The sequence below is a fragment of the Crocuta crocuta genome, unplaced genomic scaffold, assembly GCF_008692635.1.
Source record: "Crocuta crocuta isolate KB4526 unplaced genomic scaffold, BGI_CrCroc_1.0 scaffold246, whole genome shotgun sequence".
NCBI lineage: Eukaryota > Metazoa > Chordata > Mammalia > Carnivora > Hyaenidae > Crocuta > Crocuta crocuta.
Window position 1 is genome coordinate 2,094,264 of NW_027531902.1, and position 19,179 is coordinate 2,113,442.

The window sequence follows — 19,179 nt, forward strand, 5'->3', positions numbered from 1 at the left end:
TCATCAGAAAGAACACCCTCCCCTGGGAGAGGTACAGGCCACAGGCTGCCTCTCGGCCCGGTCTCCGGAGATGTTACCACAGACACTATGATCTCCCCGGCCTTGAACAGCACACAGCAGCCCTCCCCGTCCAGCTTTGGCCAGGGCTGCCCTGAGCTCGCCTCATCACCTCCAGCAGGGCCCAGGAAAGGCGGGACAGAAGCTCCCCGGAAGGCAGGGTCTTCCTCCTCCAGCTACACATGTGAGGCACCTGCTCTATCTGCCTGCTCCTCTCCCTCCCTGGGCCTTTCCCCTCATCTTACCCTCCCAACCCACCCCTCCAACAACGGGCCAGCACGTACTAGATGCCCGCTGAGGTGAGGGCCACCAGGGAGCGGGCGGGGGTCACATGCTCCACCATGGCTCCCAGGGACCGGTTGGCGGCTCTCTGGATGAACTCGCTGGTATTCCCCATCTTCTGGAGCAGGCAGCGGGTGATCTCCTCCGCCTCCTGGTCCATGTTCTTCTTCAAGGCCCGGAAGAGGTCTCCCAGGGTGCCGATGGCCAGGCGTGACACTTTGGAGCGGAGGTTGGTGACCTAGGAGAGAGATGGGAGAGGGGCCCCCTAGGACCGCCGGACCCTGCCAAGGGCTTCAGAACACATGAAGAATGGGGCACACATCACCACCCTCTCCCACCACCTCCGCCCACATTGCAGGCCTTGGCCTTGCCAGGCTAGAAACGAAAACCCTGCGGCAGCTCTGGACAAAACAGCCCTATTTTTTAAAAAGTACTTTATTGTCATTGTCATAATTATTAATTCCACCTGTAATTTGAAATGTGAACATCTGAAATATGGGCAACACTTAGCAAAGCACTTTTACAAATAACGTTCAATTTGGTCTTCACAAGCTACCCCTCCCCCCACTAGAATAGTCTATTCCCAGGAAGGGGCCCCTCTGTCCCTCTGGGCCCAGCCTAATCCCAGCTCCAGTCCCAGGGCACAAAGTCCTTGGGAAATGTTACTTCCCTGAAGGCGGAGACCTAGCCCAGAGCCCTCCAGCCCTGCTCAGGCATCTGAGTACAGAGAACAGCACTGGGCTGTGACAAACGGGCAGAGGATTCTGATTATTACAATACCCAGAGATGAGAAATAAGGACACCCCAAGCCCCAGTTTTCCAATCTGAGAAATGGGTGCTACCTCAATGGCTGAGAAATAAGCAGGGAGGCCATGTTCCAGGGAGCCATGGCCCCTCCGTGGCTGCCATATGACCCTCACTGAACAGCGGCACCAGGGAAGGGGGAGTGGCTGCAGGGAGGGCACAGTGCAGAGGACACAGGCTGACTAGGTGGTCTCACCTCCCCGGTCACAGCCAAGGACACGTTGTGCAGCCTCCCAGCAAGGACATCTGAATGACAGGCCGCCAGGCGCTGGATGCTCACCAGGCCCTTCTCCTTCATCTGCCTGAGAAGGGAGTTCCAGGCACCTGTCACAGGCAGGTGGGGAGGAGGAGCCACCGCCCCTCCCCCACAGTAGGGGGAGAAGGGGTCTCCTCACCAGTCGCTGCTCTCCAGGCACTGGAGGGCATCCATCAGCCCCAGCTCAGGGTTCGAGAAAGGCCTCAGCTCCTTAAAGCCTCTAAGATCCATCTCCTCCTCCTCTTCTTCCCATTCGGGAGACCCCAAGGTAAGCACCGCAGGGAGTGAGTTGGCTGCACTCACAGAAAAGAGAAGGAATGAGGAGCATTTCAGCCGGCGGACCCAGGCCTGGCTGTGTCCCCCAGCCTCCCTCACACGAGGTGTGCTCAGAGAAGGGACTGGTGAGGGCCGAGAGGGCAGAGCCTGCGTTTCACCACTGGGGAGCGATGGATGCCACCCAACACTCTACCCTTTGTTGGCCTTTTCCCTTCCCACCCTGCCAACCTGATGGTTCTGAACAAGCAGGCCTGTGATAGGCTGTTGATGTCATGTGACAAGGTGCACCGTGCCGGTGACTCGCCCCTGGATCCTGCCCTATCTGTGCTCAGGCGAGGCTCGTAAATCGGTCACGGAGGGAGCCCCTACTCACACGGGTCGTGTTCTAACCTCATCCCCACCCAGGAACCTGTGTTATCAACCTACTCTCCATCCTTTGTGAACTTGCCCACGGGCAGGGAAGTGATCCAAAGGAGGAAGCAGGGGGACAAGACAATGCAGCTAACTGGGGCCCACGTGGTCAAGACGTGGCCACACTGGCAGGGACTGCCGAAAAGCAGGGATGTTGTTTAAAAATCAGGTCATGTTTTCTAGGCTCTCCTTTCTTGGGGATGGGTGCTAGAATAATATGATCCTAGCAGAAAAGGAAGGCAGTTTAGCCATCTATCTGGTCCAATGCCCAAATCACAGCATTGAGGCCTCAGAGGTTGGGCCCCTCCCCCCACAGTCCCTTCCACGGAGCCACGACAAGAGGGTCTGCTCTGAACCCAGAGCTGTCACTGCCACCCCTCACTTCCTGGCTACTTCTTTTCAGAGACTCACTGCTATTGGCATAATTTTCACTGTGGCACATCCAGGAGGCCCTAGGCAGATCTGAGTCGACCCGGGAATCCTTTACTTAAAGTCCGGACAAAAGATCTCATTCCTGGATTCTCCTCTCAGCTTCGCCATTGGATAAGAGTCATTAGCCAAAATCTTAGTCCCCTATGGGCCACCATCACCTTAAATCAACTTAGGGGACTTTGGTTCACTGGGTCTCAGTCCTGTTGTCTTTAAAATAAATGGGGTGGATTATCTACATCAATATCTCCTAAGTATCAACCATTCAATTACCACTTTCACAATTAATTGCCATATCTCTTGATTACCTGTAATTTTATTTACACGGCATTTTTCTTCAAGCTGACTCACTTTTTGAATCTTAAATAAGTTTATTCTAAAGGGAAATTTATGCAATTGCTGCTGTAATTGGCAAACAAATATTATTTTGTCATAGAATATGATATTTGCAAGAAAAGTAGAAGGGCGTTATAAACTCTAGCTATCAAATTATTGCCAGTTTCTGATGCCTCAAGGCAGAAGGAAGATCTCTTTGTTTAAAAAGGAGATTCCAAATCTGAGAGGCACGCTAAAGACCAGCACCGAATTAAGACTTTCTACTTGACAGAATCAAAATGATAGAAAGAGGTTGGAAAAGAAGGGTGAGTCAGTATTATTTGTGGCACCAAAAAGGTGTTCTATCCCACCACCCTGTTCCCACCACACCCCACACTTGAAGAAACTCTGAACCAGGCTGGTTGTTTTCAAATGTTCTTTAGTAGCAAAATCTTTCAAATTTGAACTCTAAAAGTGGATACGCAATTAACAAAAAAGTGAGGCAAAGTAGATGCCGCTTGGGAAGAATGGGGTCAGAGCCTCTTTTGTCCCTTGGCACCATCCTGAGCATCCCATGGGACGTTTGGATCCTGACATCCCAGGCTGTAACCAGCCCTATCCAACCCTGACACTTTATAAGGCAAACTATAGGAACCCAACGTATTCACGATCTGCCCTCTTCCTCTTCCTGATGTTCCGAGCTACTCTCGTGGATACTTTTCCCCAGCATCTGTGGTCCTGGTGCACTGGTGAGCCCCCTAGGACACGTCATGCAGGCTGGTCATACCTGCCCTTCTCCCTGTAATTCCAGTTGCAATTCCCTGGGTCTCCAGTCTGGCCCATAGATGCTTTTGACTCCCACACTATTCCTCTCTCTCTCTGGCAAGATGATTGTACCTCAGGCCACCCTCTACTCTACTGTGGGTAATGGGAAGAAGCAGAGCAGTCCAGGTCACCTTTGCCATGCCCCAAAGCATCCCAAGGCAGTGCAGTGAGAGGGACGTGTGTCCCCCAGCCAGCTGGTCTGGCCCCTACCTGAAGCATGGCGTGCAAAGCTGGGCTCCTGCTTGCTGACAGGGATGCTGGGCAGTGAGGCCCGGTTGGCCCGCTTCCTGAGGGCGACACCCATGTTTCTTCGTGGGATGCTCAGCCCAGTGGGCACAGACAAGGTCCCACTGCCCCGAAGGGGAAGGAGGCCTGTGGAGGCAGAGAAAGTCCTAGGATGGAGCTAGTCTTGCCTGTCCTGAGCCCCAGTGTCTTCCTTTTGGCCCATCCGTGGTTCCCTGTCCGGTATGAAGATGGGGAGCACAAGCAGCTATGGGTGGTCCCTCTCTTGCCCAGGGGTTGGCCAAGAGCTCTCCCCAGCCTGAGGGAATCCTGCCCAAGGCACCCAGTACCTTCCTTCATCAGGGCTCTCCGGGAGCCCAGGCTCTGGGAAGCAAGCTCCCTCTCCCTCTCCGGCTCCTTTGCCCTCTGGAACTCCAACTCCTTCATCTGCCTCAGCCGCATCTTCTCCTGGGCAGACTTGGAGATGGTGACCTGGATCTGGCACAAGGTCAAGGCAAACTCCATTACCATGAGGACCCAACTGTGTTTTCTGTGCCTTCATTTATTCGATCGTTAGGAATGTGAGTGGCTTCTATGTGCCATCACTGTACTGGGAGTGAACAAAACCACCAAGACCTTGCTCCCTAAGGACTGCCATGGAGTGGAGAGACAGCAAACAGACCAATCTCAAACATCAGGCAATATGTATTAGAATAGTACGGGACAGAGGGTGATGGGGCTTCCATTTTAAGTAGGAAGACCCAGAGGGACTCCCTGAGGAGGTGAAATGTAAGCAGAGACAGGAATGAAATAAGGGAACAGGGGTCACGCAGATTTCTAGGGGAGAAGTGTGCTAAGCAGAGGGAATAGAATGCAAAGGCCCTGAGGCTGGATGTGCTGGGCATGGTTGGGGGCGGTGAGGATACTGGCTGGAGCGCTCCAATCAGAGGATAGTAGGACACGGGGTGGAAGGTGGCAGAGGTGGGAAGAGCCTCAGTGCACCAGGCACCATGCGCCATGCGGGGGAGTTGGACTTGTCCTCTGGAGGACACAGCAAGCCACTGATGTTCTGAGCACAGAAAGTGACATGATCTGACTTCCATGGCGGGGCGGCGGGGGTTGGGGGGGGCAGTGCAGAGTTCCCCTAAGTGTTATTGTTTTTTTAGCTTTATACCTGGAACTTAAGATTCACAAGAAGTTGCAAAATAGAGCCAAGAGTTTCCACGTGTGGGGCTTGCGCTAGCATAGTGAGAATGAAGATGACAAAGTGACCTGATTCTGGACATGTCCTAAGAGTAGGGGCCACCACTTTTGCTGTTATATGAGGTGTAGGGAGACAGAGAAAGAGCAGAGGCAAGGGTGGGCCCAAGATTTTCAGCCAGTGTAGCTGGAAGGCTCCCACTCACTGAGAGGGGACCCTGGGAAAAGAGATTTGGGGGGGTAAAGATTCAACAGTTGAGTTTTGGGTAAGGGAAGTTTGAAATATAATTAGATATCTAAATGGAAATGCAGAGTATCTAGTATATTACTAGTGAATACACACTTAGTTATATAATTTAACTGCTTCTGGATCCAGGGAAAGTCCAGGCCAGACAGGGAAATTTGGGAGCCCTCAGCATATAGATGCCACTTAATGCCTGGCCTGGATCAGGTCACAGGGGATTAGTGTAAATAGACCAGAGGCCAGAGGTCTGGGGCCTCCAGTGTGTAGAGGGCACGTAGATGAGAAGGAGCCAGCCAAGAGGGACCGGGAAGGAATGAAATCTGATGGAGGCAGAGAACCAAGAAGGAAGCCATCCCCTCGCTTCCCTCCCAAAGTGAAGACTTCAGGAAGGACAAGCCACCAAAGCCACTGGTGGGTCAGGGTGGAGGAGGACTAGGCTGTGCTGCACGTGGGAGATGGAGGTCACCGGCGGCCTGGGAGTGGGCAGTGTCACTGGGGGAGGTGGGGCCCAAACCAACTGCAGCGGACTCAGGACAGAATGGATGCAGACAAGGGAGTAGTTTTGCTTTCTGAAGAATATAGAAATAACAGAGAGCTGAGATGCTGATTGGAGTGGTCCAATTTCAAGGAGGATGTTGTTAACACAAGAGCAGGGAGCAATCCAGGGGCTGGGGTGTGGATGGATGATGCCGTAACAACAGGAGGTGGGGATGCTGGGAAGCGAGGTGCCCGTGGGGGTGAAGTTATCATGAGACCCAAGGTCTCATGGTGGATGTGAGTGGCCACAGTGGGGTCAGCGGTGAGGTCATCTCACAGCCCTGAATCGTTCTGCCTTCATTTCATGTCCTGGCGTCCTCCTGGCTGGCGTGGGAGGGCTGTGGCACCTGGACCTTACCATCATCATCATCATGGGATCCTAACATAGTGCACGCACGTAGCAGGGCTTTCTGTACTTTTATACCTCCACTTCAGAGACTGAGCACAGATCTCCCGTAATAGTGACTCTTCAAGTTTTACTAAATTCATCCAGACCAGGGAAGAGAATCGTCTGGACCAAGGTCACCTTAGAAGTGCAAGGTATTTGTCAGCCTGTCAAGCATAGCCTTTGGCTTATCTGCCTCTGAGTCAGCGGCCTCTCGGTTGCTATATTGGGTGTTGGTTCAAATTACTCGGCTTGGTTCACCTAAGCCTCTCTGTACTCTCCACATCCTGCTTCCTTCCGAACCATGTGTGACCTCCTTCTGCCCTCTCTTCCTCCCTCTTCTCACCCCTCAGATGCCCGCTGTACTCTGCCTTTCACTTAGCCAGCCACCCCCGCCCCCCATGCTTCTCTCTCTCTTTCCTGTTTCTCTTTCTTTCTCAGTCCTCATCCCCAAACCATCTACAGGTTCTAGCCTTAAGCGCCAGGGTAGCTGCCTCAGGGCTCCTTCTTGCCCTACTCAAGCTGGCCCCGCTTTTATGTATTTCAGAAACATGCTTGTGTTCAGCCAGTGGTCCACTCTGACCCCAACTTTCTCCTCCCCTCGCTTTCCAGATACCTTAGTACTGCTCTCCTTCTGGTCCTCTTCTCTGAGCAAGGGGCGGGCTTCTTTGGCATGGATGAAGGAGAAGGCTGTCAGCGTAGGAGCAGACTGAGATGAAGGCAGGGCAGGCTTCTTGGGGGCGGCAGACCTGTCTCTGGCAGGTGGAGCTGAAGGTTTTGGCTCTGAGGGGTCAAGAACAAGAGTACAGCTGAGGACACCCAGCACCTTGAAGCAGTACTCACCCCTCTGGGCAGTCCCTGGGGCCCTAGGACCCTGTGGTTGGTATAACACGTTACTGCCTGAGACTGCCTCTCTCCATTGTTCTGCCCGATGCTTCCTTGGTGGTGAAAGACCAAGTTACATTTACTCTGCAGAACAGCACTGGCAGGCATAGAATGTTCTCCTCCTTTCATTTATTCAGCCATCCATCCATCCATCCATCCATCCATCCATCCATCCATCCAATAACTACTGTGCACCTTATTGTAAAACAAGAAAGGGAAAGAGGAAGTATGGGCAGGAAACAGGGGGCAGGTCTGTTACTAAGAAGTTTAAGATATTTCCTGTGAGTGTAAGTCTATCTTACCTGGAAGGTATGCCCCTCAGAAAGAGAGAAAATGAAATGAGCCCTCTTACCACACAGCATGCAGAGACGAGAGAACCAACCAATGCTAGTCCAACCCTCTCACTGTATAAACAGGAAACCTGAGACCCAGTAACCTTCCGATGCTCTTGTGATTGATACGATACAAATTCATTTCCAAATGACATCAAATCACTAGTATCTCTTTGTTAATCCAGAGTTCCCTAATCAGTGAATTTCCAAAGTATGTTGTCTTGGGGCGCCTGGGTGGCTCAGTCAGTTAAGCGTCGGACTTCAGCTCAGGTCATGATCTCACGGTTCGTGGGTTCAAGCCCTGCGTTGGGCTCTGTGCTGACAGCTAGCTCAGAGCCTGGAGCCTGCTTCAGATTCTGTGTCTCCCTCGCTCTCTGACCCTCCCCTGCTCATGCTGTCTCTCTCTCAGAAATAAATAAAACATTAAAAAATTGTTTTAAAAGTATGTTGTCTTGTGATGGAGGCAGGACAGGAGTACATTAGTTTTCTTTTAATGAAAGAAATGTTAACTGGGTTCTCCTGTTCACAAAGTTTGGAGCTCACTGTCCTCGGGTGAACCTGAGTATAAGGAGTCCACTGGAATGGGGACCATCATCTGGGCCTGCCTGAGGCTGGAGGGGATGTCTTGAATCTGGGGCCCCCAGTAGGGCTCCCGGGTTATCCTGGACCCCTGCCCAGCCCGTGCCTTCTCCCAAGGATCCGTATGCCTGCATCCCAGAGAAGGATCAAGGGCCAAGAAGGAAGAGGGATGAAGCCTCCATTTGCCCAAAAGTAAAGGGCAGGCAGGGCAGAGGACAGATATCCAGTTACCAGCCAACCAAGGCAAGGACTGCAGGATGCCACAAGAGTTGGGAGGCCCTCAGCTTCAGACAGTACCACGTGAGCTCCTTCTATGTGGTAGGCATGTTACACGTATTGGGCAATGTCATCCCCAGCTGACAGCTGGAGGGTCAGAAGGCCCTCAAAGGACTTTACTACTTAGCATCCCCCCTCCTCACCTCCATCTCCAAGGGATTCCTAAAAAACCTTGTCTGAGCAGCCTGGCCCCTGCCACCAAGCCCCTGGGGACCTGGTTCTCAAGCAGCAAGCTCGCGATGCAGACCAAGGAGACAAACTGAGGTCTCCCGGCCCAAAGCCCTCTGACAGCACACGCAAGGGAAGCTGTTGAGAGATGCTGTGGGTGCCAGAGGCTGTCAGAGTAGACTGCCCAAGGTCACCCAGTGCAGCCCAGCCAGAGCCACTGGAGAAGCAGCCACCACAGAGGTTTATTTCTCTTGGGCTCAGCTCGAGTCCTCACCCTGGGGCTTCTTGGGCAACAGCCTCCCCCTCACCAACTGACCCACCCTCTGAGCTGTAAGGAGAAGCCTGCCCGAAAGCTGGACCGGGAGTCTGCCCCCTCCTGTGGGTCAGCAGTGGCCTCCAGCCCTCCCCCCAGGCTCGGGGTGCTCTGTCCAGATCCCCACACCCAACCTGCCCAGGGCTCAGCCTCCCTCCTCTTTACAGAGTGAAGTCACCGGGCTGGAGAGCCTCCTGCTCCCTCTTCTGAAGTCTCTCTGCACCTTGGCCTCCCCCTGGCCGCCCAGTCGGCTGTATTCCTCTGACACCGAAACTTTCCAGGACCAACCGACTAAGGGGTTCACAGGATGTGGCTTAATTTCTCACTCAGCCTGGTGAGGAGCATTCTCCTCTACTTGCTTAAACCCGTGCAGAGGCAGCCCCTCGATGTGTCAGAAGCTCTGTGTTTGGAGCCATGCAGACCCGCACGCAGATATGACGGGACTGAGACTGGGGACAAAATCCGGCCTGCAGAGCCTCGGTGCATCCGCTTCTCTGTCACACAGGCTCTGCACCTTCTCTCTCAGCTGGGCTCCTCATGAAGCTACATGAGCTGGTGTAGATCCACTTGCCGGGCACAGCGCAGGGGCTGCTGCATCCACCCCCCCAAGTGGCACTGCCAGTGGCTTCAGCTTCTCCATCCGTGAAATGAGGGGCTCAGGTCCAAAGTGCTCAGGCCTATTCTAACCCCAATTCCGACCCCACACCCGGTCCAGGAGGCAGGGAGTTGAATAAATAGCAAGTGAGAGTGCACAGCGGGGGTACGTACCCAGAGATTTAGGGGTCTTCTCCCGAGGCCCACTCTCCCAAACCAACCTTAAAGAAACAGGGGAGAAAAAAGCACCATGAGAGACAAGTAGGAGCCCCTGCTGCGAGGGGCCTGAGTAGCCCCAGATGGGGCAGTGGGTTCAACTGGGTGCCCTGGGGAGGGACTGTGAGTGGCCCTATAAAGAGGCTCTTGGCTAGGAGTTCAAAGCTGTGGGAGATGTAGCTCTGTCTGGAAAGTCAAGGGTGGGCTGACCAGGAGGCCAGATCAGGCCAGGCTGGGTCCAGACACCGCAGACACTGCCTCTGCTCCGCCAGGCGCCCACGGCCTCTCTCTGCGCTTCCCACAGCAGCCCCTGCCCCAGTGTGCACAGCCCTCTGTAGTCGCCAAAGCGTCCTTTTGTAACTCAGCTCTCATGGCACTTCCACACCAAAAGTCCTTCAGCGGCACCTCATGCTTCAGGATAAAGCTCACAGTCCTTAGTTTCACACGCGGGGCCCTGGTGTCCCACTAACCTCACCTGCCCGTGTCATACAAGCATCGGTGCCGCCGTGCAAAACCCCTGTGGTTTGTGAATGCCTCCATCGCTCCCTTTTCATCTCCCAAACTCTCCCTCAGCCTTCAAAGCTCAGCTCAGGCTTCACCTCCTCCAGGAAGGCTTCCTAGCCTAATTGAGATCATTTTCCACTGCGCTCCCCAGAACAATGGGCAGCCTTCTACCTTAGTACTTACCTCACTAGACTTTGATTCAGTGGTTTTCTTATAAATCTCTCTCATGAGCTCCTGGAACACAGAGACTGTCTTGTTCGGCTTTGTTTCCGCAGCACCTGGCACATAGTAGGTGCTTACTAGCTCTTAAGTAACTGGATGAATGCATGGATGGATGGATAAATACGTGAATGAATGAAAGAAATGGTAATGGAGGCTCCTTCCCACCTACTTGCTAGCCTCACAGTTAATGGAGAAAAATCCATGTCACAAGTGGACAGCAAATGAGCAGATAATTATTGTGTGACTAATCCACGCCAGGGACCAAGCTTGGCACCGTGGGAGCCGCAGAGATTTCTAGATATGGCCTCTGCCCTCTAGTACTCCAAGCTGAAGCATAGGTATGCAGTTTAAATAAAAGTTGAACAAATCAGTGGAGGGGATGTGGTCAGACAGTCCACGGGCTGGATGCTGTGTGGACAGTGCAGAGGAGGCCCTTCCCCCATCACCTCTTGGAGGAGGAAGGCAGGGAAGGCCTTAGCGCAAGGAGAGGCATGGAACTGGGGACTGAAGGGCAGTAGGCTCTGAATGCAGGGTGAGTTCAAGGCTGGTGTTAGGGTTGGGAGGAGCCTCCCAGGGCCCTGGAGGGTCTGGAGGTGGGAAGGTTCCTGCAGGCAGCACAGGGGCCTGTGGAGTGCTGGGCTGGGTCACAGCCTGAATGGCAGACCAAGGAGACTCGTCTGTAGGCTGCTGGCACAGGAAGTCAAAAAATGTGAATCGCGTGGAAGAAAAGTACACAGGGCGGTGGATTGGACTAGATTAGGATGCAGAGCCCTGGGAGGCAAGGAGCCAAGGCTAAGAGTTGTCAGACCGGGGAGGGGGTGGGGGCGGGCGCTCAAGAGGGAGCCAGTGAGTGAAAACTGAGAAGAAAGGCAGAGGCAAGGGAGGGGTGGTGGCTTTTGTGTTTTCTCTTCTTTACGGAAGGAAAGATCGGATGGGATGTGGCGATCTGTTAGGACAGAAGGCAAGGGGAGCAAGAGCCAAAGATGAAGCCAAAATTGGAAGATGGAAGAGAAGGCCTGCATCTTGGTGGAAATCGGGAGGTGATTTGGGGAAACATGAGGTGCCCCATCTGTGTGGCCGGGACGGGGACAGCCTCCCTCTCTCTGACATGGTGAGACTGGAGTCGCCCAACAGAAGGATGGGAATGCAGAGCTCGACTCGAGGGAGACCTCAGGGCAGAGCAGGGCATGAGGAAGACACCCATCCCTGGAGGCCACAGCACAGACAGGACTCCCCAGGGGGAGAAGAGGAGATGGGCGCAGAGCGCCGGGAACAAACTTCAGGAATGGCCACATTTATGAGGCGGATGAAGGAGAGCGCCAGGGAGGCGGCCTGGAAGGTCTTGTTACAGAAGGTCGAGAAGCAGGTTTCAAAGTCCGGAAAGCAAGGGAGGAGAAGACTCCAAGAACATCAATGCCTCACGTGATGTGAAGTCAAGAGCAATGAGATGCGAGTAAAGGTCCCAGGTCTGGGGCTGGAGAGTCCTTCCAGCCACCAGGGACAGCTCTGAGGGGAGAAGGGGTAGATGTCTGAGCAGAAAGGAGGAAGGGCCCGATGTGAGGAGGTAGAGGTCGATGGGGCGGGCCACCAACTGAGCAGAGAGCTCCAACCCAGGAGCAGGCCCGCACTCCCCCGGGTTGGGAAGGAGGCAGACATGTATATGGACAGAAGGGAAGGCAGTTTGGGAGATGGAGGGGTGAGAAGGCCTGAGAGACATGGGGGGCTTCGGTACAGCAGGCCCCAAAGGTATGCAGGAAGTGAGGTCCTCCCTCTTCCTCTGTCTCTCTGTCTCTGTCTTTCTCTCTCTCTCTCTCTCTCTCTCACACACACACACACATGTACACACAAGAAAGCTTGTAACTTTAGTATCCATTAATTAAGAAAATACATAATAACAAGGAGCTACCACAAATACACCTTGTATTTTTTCATCACCGCAGCAGCCACAGACGAGAAACTGGTGGAAGACAGAGGCTGAGACATTGTCTACTAAGCCCAGACCACCCGGCCCACCTTGGCCTCCTCAGGTCCGTGGCTCATGGGAGAGCCAGGCCCTTCACACACGCAGTCCCCCAGAGCTCTGCCCCGGCGTGGAGGCTCAGCGGATCTCGGAGGGATAGGAGAGGGGACTGCAAGGTAGTTTTGGCTTAGGACAGCTTACCGTGTGCGGGGGACCCTCAGGGCCGTGAGGACACCCTGGCCTGGAGGCTGGAGGCTGGGAAGGGAGCCAGGTGCATGGGAGGAGGTCCCAGCGGACACCCCTGCTTTCGGGATGGGCGGGATCACAACACCTCCCAGCGACTTGTGCATCTTCTCATCACTGCAGTGCAGGTATTGCCTGGAGATCTGCACCTGGGAGTGGAGGTTGGGGGAAGCTTCTGGATGCCCATGTCCCAGGGACCTCACACAGGGTGGTCCCTTTTGTCAGGAGCCACGTGGGGTGGCCGGCAGTGCCGGGAAGTGTGCTCTGGTTTCTCTTTGCAGCCACACAGCCCTAGAACTCCCCAGAAAGCTCAGGGTTTCCTTACCACTCCAAGAAAGAAGACTGGCCAGGGGACCCCCTCACTCCTACTTCCTTTTTGTTGTTTGTTTTTCTGTTCTTGTCATTTCAGGAAATCCTAGAACATCAGAGCTGAAAGGGGTCTTCAAAAATATATGGTCCAGTGTCTTCTTTTTACAGATGTGCAAACCAGTCCCAGAGAGGAAGGTGACCAGCCCGAGGTCACACAGCCAGTGAGAGGCAGAGTGGAAACCAGGGCCCAAGTCTCCCAAGTTTTAGCCCAGCCTTCTTGCCCCTCAGCCTATATGGGGAGGGTCAGAAACGTGAGGAATTCTGGAACATGCAGACCAGAGAAGTGTAGGACTGGTGGTCACACAGCCCTGGAGCAGTCAGCCGGAGCTCGCAGGCTGGCCATGAAGCTCTGGGAAGCTGCCGGGAAGATGAAATGAGGACCCTGAGCCCCATCCTTGAGGGATGGGAGCCCCTCGGACACCATCTGAGAAGCTCAGGGCTCCGGAACCCGGAATGGTAAAGAATGGAAAGACAGAAGGACCGAGAGGTAAAACTCAGAGCAGTGGAGCCACCTCACCTCCTGGGCTCCGGGTCTCAGCTCCTGGGGATCCTGGCTGCTCCCAGGCGGGTCCAGACCCTTCTCCTTGGCTTCTCCAGCCTCGGGGGTGGTGGGGATGCTCTGGATGGGAGGCATCGGCCTGGGCACCCTCAGCAGCCTCTGGGAGGTGGCCCGGGGGATGGTGCTCCTCAGAGGAACTCCTCTGGGGCCTCCCACAGGATCCAGAGAGACTGTGCGGGGTGAGGATGAGGAATCAGTTAGTCCCAGGAGCACGGGCTGGGGGCAGTTCAGATACTGGCAGTAGAGATGGAAGCCAGGCCAGGGACAGAAGGAGATCCACCCCTGTGCCACCCCCACCACCAGGCTGAGCAAGGAGACGGTCCTGAGGGCCTGCTCCCCCTCCTATACAATTTGGTAGAAAGGGCCAAATTCACCTAGTTAAAATTCAGAGGCAGGGATGCCTGGTGGCTCAGTCAGTTAAGTGTCTGACTCTTGATTTCAGCTCAGGTCACGATCTCATGGTTTGTGAGTTTGATCCTGCTCTGGGCTCTGTGCTGACAGTGAAGAGCCTGCTTGGGCTTCTCTCTCTCTCTCTCTCTCTCTGCCCCTCCCCAGCTTGCATGTGTTCTCCCTCCCTCTCCCTCTCTCTCAAAGTAAACAAATAAACTTTTTTTCCTTAAATAAAATAAAATTTGGAGGCAGGCTGGGCAGGAAGGGAAATGTACCAGTACTAGACTAGGAGTGAGGAGAGAGGAGTCCAGTCCTGGCTATAAGCTGTGTTGTGTGACCTTGGGCACGCCTCTGACTCCCCATTTGCTCTTCCATAAGATGCAAGTAGTTACCTCATGGGGTTGTCCAAACATTCAATGACATAACTTACATAAAATGCCAAGAAAGTACCTGCCACACAGTAGGTGCCCATAAATTTCTTCTGTTCCCCCTTCCTTTTCAGCCAATGCTGTGGAGGGTTAGCTGTTCTGATGCGGGGGGCACCCTGACCTAGTCTACAAGCAGACCGCTACACTTTCAGCCCTGCTATCAGTACCTCCTGTGCCCCGCAGACATCATCCCTGCACCTTGCCCCACCCCCTGCCATCCCTACAGTAAGGAGCTCAGGACTGTCTTTGCAAATTTTTTGGTGGTGGTGAAAACACCTGGCATTGAACTTTTGAGGGCCACCTTGTCCCAGCTCCTTCAAAGTGGCTGCATCAAAACAACCAAGTCAAAACAGCTTCTCTACTCCCCTGCCCAGCCTGGCTCTGCCCTGTCCTATCATCGGTTTGTGGGGGGGAAGGAGGTGAGGAGGGGTCACTACCCAGGTGGGGACGTCACCACCAGCATGCCTACCTGGGCAGTGGCGCAGAGAGGCCCACATAGCCCCAACCCAGAGTGGCGAGGGCAGCCCCAGCCCTGCTCAGGGGACTAGAGATCCCTGTCACACCACACCTGCCGAGGGACCTGATAAATCAAGATCACTTCCCGCCTGCACACTGCACAGCTCCCGTTCTTTTTCTCCTCCACCAGGACTTGGTGAAAAGAGAGGACACGCCTAGAAAAAGACTTCAGACCTCTCGGGGAGGGAGTCACTGGTCTGGCGATTCCAGAAGTGGTATGACTTGGAAATTACTCAATGAATTCATTTAAAGGCCCCCTCTGGAGAGGAGACTAGCAGGAGGCGAGGGAGGAAAAGGGGAGGTTAGCTGGGAGGCTGCGGCAGGGCCCACGCATTCCAGGGCGGACGGCTGACAGGCTCTCGGGTTCACCCTGAGCAACTTGAAGAGAACCCGGCTGCCAGCTGCACGCCATCTGATCCTCACAGCCAGGTAGCCTGGCATCCTGGCCTCAGGTTGGGTGGGTGGCAGGGGGGCAGGGCCCAGGGCTCACCTTGGGAAGACGATGCCAAGCCCTCCGAGAGCCTTCTTTTCTTGAGCTTGTCCTTGATCTGGGTGGTGTCCCGGGCCACACTGTTGGCCTCGGACTCCAGAGAAGGAAAGGGTGCCGGGGGTTTGGGCCCCAGAGCGAAGGCAGCAGTGTTCCCGGGGTGGCCATTCCTGGCCTGCCAGCCCTTCGGAGGGGCATCCAGCTTGAGGCTGTCGGGGTCTGCCTGTCCACACAAGAGCTGCAGTGGCTTCTCGAGCAGGACCCTCGGAGCTGGCTGGAGGGCAGCTGGGGGAGACAGAAGCAGGAGTGGCTTGGCACACAGAGCCCAAGGTGGCACCAGGCACCAGCAAACCCTTTGGTGCTGCTTCCTTGGAGCAGTCAGGACTTGCCCCATGACCCCAATCATTCAGTGTTACCATCACTCCTTGGCTCAGCTCATTCATTCAACAGTATCTGTGAAGACCTGTGTCATGAGCTACTTGAGGGAAGAAAAGGGGACTCGATATGCAGCCCTATCACTGCACAGATGTGAGGCCATAAATACTTAGGGTTGGCCCCCTGCCCAGGGACCACCGTCCAGCAATCTCCAGGCTCCCGACGAATGTACTCGATACACCTGACTCTACCAAATGCAGACTGAAAAGGGAAGTTGAGGTGACTCAGAACAGATCGTGTTTCCATGCAGATTCTGTCAATGACTCACTCAACAAGCACTCAGGGAGCGTCTAGTATTCGTCAAGCACCATCCAGGCAGTGGAGGCACAGAGGTGTCCGTTATCACTAAAGGACTTTCAATCTATTAGAGAAATAAGATTTGTCCCCAAATGGGTCCATTACAAGGTAAAATGTGGCGTGTGCCGTAACAGCGATATCAACAGAATGCTTTGTGTGTGTGGTAGTGTTCGAACTGAGCTTTAGAGCCTAGACCGTGGAAGGAACGGGGAAAACAAGCAGAGACCACTTTTTAGAATCTCTGCCACCCACAGTGCATTTTTTAGAGTGCCTTGACACAAGCCACGAGACCCACAGAAGAAGCCACGGATACTGGACAGCACCAGACCCAGCAAAGGCTGAAGTCGGTGCCAGCCACAGGCCTGCGAGGCGACTAGCCTGAAAGAGGGCGAGTAAGTGGAACAAATAAGTTCTCCATCTAGAACCCTGGAAATGGAGCCCTGCACAGAAGAGGGTCTGCAGCTGGAAGTTAGAGCAGAAAGTGGCCGGGAATCTGAATGGGCGCCCTGAAAACTTCACCACCCTGGCGTCTGCCCCTCTAGAGGCTCCTTCCTCCCCACCANAAAACCAAGGGGCATGTGCAGCAGGGACCGCAGAGACACAGGAGCTGGAGGACACAGCCAGACATCCAAACAGTGTCCTTCCTCTCTCCAGGAGGAGGCCCACGCTCTGCTCTCTGGTCACTGGTCCTCATCAGGCAGCTGCTGGTGGAAGTCTAGTTCTCTGCCCCAAGTCCCCAGAGATGCCACTCAGGGCACTGGAAGGCCCTTTGGAGTGACCAAGTCACAGGCCAAGTCCCCCAACCTTACCTTCTCCGTAAGTTGCAAGCCTGGAGTCACCACTTCTGCCCGGGAGTGCGCGGGGCCCGGCACTGGCCCCAGGGACGCTCCCACAGTACACGGCCACCGGGGCCAGAACCTTGGCTGGGGACAGAGCACGGGAAGAGCGTCACCTTAGAGTGCACTGAGCCCGGGACTGGGGAACAGACTGTCGGAGCACTCTGTCGCTCGGGGTCTCTGTGGCCCATCCCCCCAGTCCAGAGCCTGGCCCACAGATGGGGGCCCGCCACCCCATGCCCAGCCAGCGGCAGGATACCACAATCCCCAGCAAACCCCACCACCGCACTCTTCCCAGCCCTGGATCCTTCTCACTCACCTGTCTTCTCCCTCCAGCTTTGCTCCAGCCCCCACCCCCACCCGACCACTCCGCACCTTCTTAGCCTCCTTCATGGGCTCCCCTCCTCCACAGCCCGCCCTGCCTCTGGCCACGGCACATCTCACACTAGCTGCTCTCATGGGCCACTCCTCACTGCCATGCCTTTAACTGTCACCCTCATGCGGTAACCCCCTGACCCGTGGCTTTGGCCCTGACCTCTCCCCACAGTAGCAGAGCAGAACATCCAATTACCTGCTCAACAACCTTCTCCTGAGGGTCCTCCAGCACCTCATCAGGGTGTCCTGCACTGACCCCTCATCTTCTCCTAAACTTCCCCCGCTCAGCAAATTGATTTTATTAATCCATATCATGGATACTCATCAAACGCTGTCAGGGACTGTGTCGCCCAGGGAGGGAGCCTGAAGGCAGGTGGGGGAGACAATGAGTAACAAGGAGCGACAATGTGGGGCCAGGAGCCCAGAGGGAGGCATCCGGAGCTGAGAGGCAGGAAGCAGGAGGGGGAGCCTCAGCTGAGCACCCACTACTTTGAGACCTTGCCTCTCCTCTGTGCCCACACAGCAGCCGGGGCATGCCCCCATCTTACCCACCCCTCTCCTTGCCTCTCCCCTCCCAGCCTCGCTGCACCCAGGCACAGGGACCACTTCCTATTCATCTTTCAAGGACCTGCACTCAGGAGGCGCTTAAATGTCAACAAGCTAGTTAGTCCTACACCCCCGTGACTCCCCCTTCCAAGCACACCGCAGGACCATCCACGGGGCCCTAACCCACCATCTGGAGAAGCCCTCACTAAGGTGCAACCCAGCACTCCCACCCCTAGGGTAGAAGGTCCTAGACCAGGAGACAGGCATCTGTTCCCTTCCCGATTCTGTCTGCTGTGTGACCTTGAGGAAATAAGTTAGCCTCTCTGAGTCTTAGTTCCCAGACTGGTAAGAGAAAGGAGTTGGACAAGACTATGGGTTTATACGGTTACATCTTCATTCTATTTCTAGATTTCTAGGTTTTTCGTAAGTTTTCAGTACTTCCCACTTCCCTACAAGAATCTAATGTCTGACAGGATCTGAAGGTGGCACTAAAATATGCATTTGCTCTCACATTAATATAGCAAAGCCCCAGGGTGCTGTTCTGCCCCTAGGTCATGACCTATTTCCTGAACTCTTCTGACATTCTGGGGTCCTCCACATTCCTCCCAAGTCATCACAAGGCCCCTGTTCCACCCCCCAGCCCCCAGGGAAAAGCAGCTCTCCACCTCACCAGCATCCCGTCCATCCATGGTAGGACCTGAGGATCCCCTCACCCTCACACAGTGGGCCTGGAACCCTATCTCCTGACACTGAGTGGCCACACTGTTCCATTATCCTGCCCTGTCAGCAGAGGGGACAGAGACACCCAGCCTTCCCTGAGGCCCCACCGCATGTCCTCTGACCATCCTGCGCTCCATCCACAAACCAGGTCAGCTCGTCAGCCAGCCCACCAGCACAGAGTGGGGGCAAAGCTCAGACAAGTTTCTAGAACTCTCTGAGCCTTTCCCCAGGCTAGGGAGGCCCCAGGCAAGAAACTGAGCATGGAGGGCCAGCGTAGCCGGCAGAGAGCCTGGGCCAGGGCAGGAAGGCACGGCCACCTGCCCGGCTACACCTCCCAGGCAGAGTGCAGCCCCTCACCTGGGGGGACAGCATCACGGGTGCCCATGCCCCGATCGGTGAAGGTGCCTGGGAGACTGTCCAGAGGCAGCCGCTACTTCCTAGGCTGTGAGCGCAGTCCTTGGGGGTCCAGAAGTCCACAGCTTGTAATATCCAGAGACCTAGGGTAGGGAGCGGCTGAGCAAAGTCAGTACAAATAACAAACATTTTCACAAACATTTTTTAAAATGTTTATTTATGTTGAGAGAGAGAGGGAGAGAGAGAATTCCAAGGAGGCTGCATGGTGCCAGCACAGAGCCTGATGTGGGGCTCAGTCTCACAAACTGTGAAATCCTGACCTGAGCCGAAGT

General features: G+C 54.8%; 1 protein-coding gene across 3 annotated transcripts in view; it reads right to left on the reverse strand.

The window, feature by feature from the left end:
* Nucleotides 1-18,878, reverse strand: part of TOGARAM2 (TOG array regulator of axonemal microtubules 2) — a 39,890-nt gene extending 21,012 nt beyond the window's left edge. The window contains exons 1-12 of one of the 3 annotated variants that reach the window (XM_077774110.1): nucleotides 18,851-18,878; nucleotides 16,826-16,939; nucleotides 15,288-15,569; nucleotides 13,422-13,633; nucleotides 12,494-12,684; nucleotides 9,565-9,611; nucleotides 6,860-7,026; nucleotides 4,228-4,375; nucleotides 3,866-4,027; nucleotides 1,539-1,692; nucleotides 1,340-1,445; nucleotides 342-577 (exon numbers count right to left, since the gene is read on the reverse strand). In XM_077774110.1, the coding sequence (XP_077630236.1) occupies nucleotides 342-577; nucleotides 1,340-1,445; nucleotides 1,539-1,692; nucleotides 3,866-4,027; nucleotides 4,228-4,375; nucleotides 6,860-7,026; nucleotides 9,565-9,611; nucleotides 12,494-12,684; nucleotides 13,422-13,633; nucleotides 15,288-15,569; nucleotides 16,826-16,939; nucleotides 18,851-18,878 (1,847 nt within the window). The remainder of the gene's footprint in view (nucleotides 1-341; nucleotides 578-1,339; nucleotides 1,446-1,538; nucleotides 1,693-3,865; nucleotides 4,028-4,227; nucleotides 4,376-6,859; nucleotides 7,027-9,564; nucleotides 9,612-12,493; nucleotides 12,685-13,421; nucleotides 13,634-15,287; nucleotides 15,570-16,825; nucleotides 16,940-18,850) is intronic. The other 2 variants (XM_077774111.1, XM_077774112.1) reach the window with 2 other exon arrangements.
* Nucleotides 18,879-19,179: the final 301 nt, after the last annotated feature.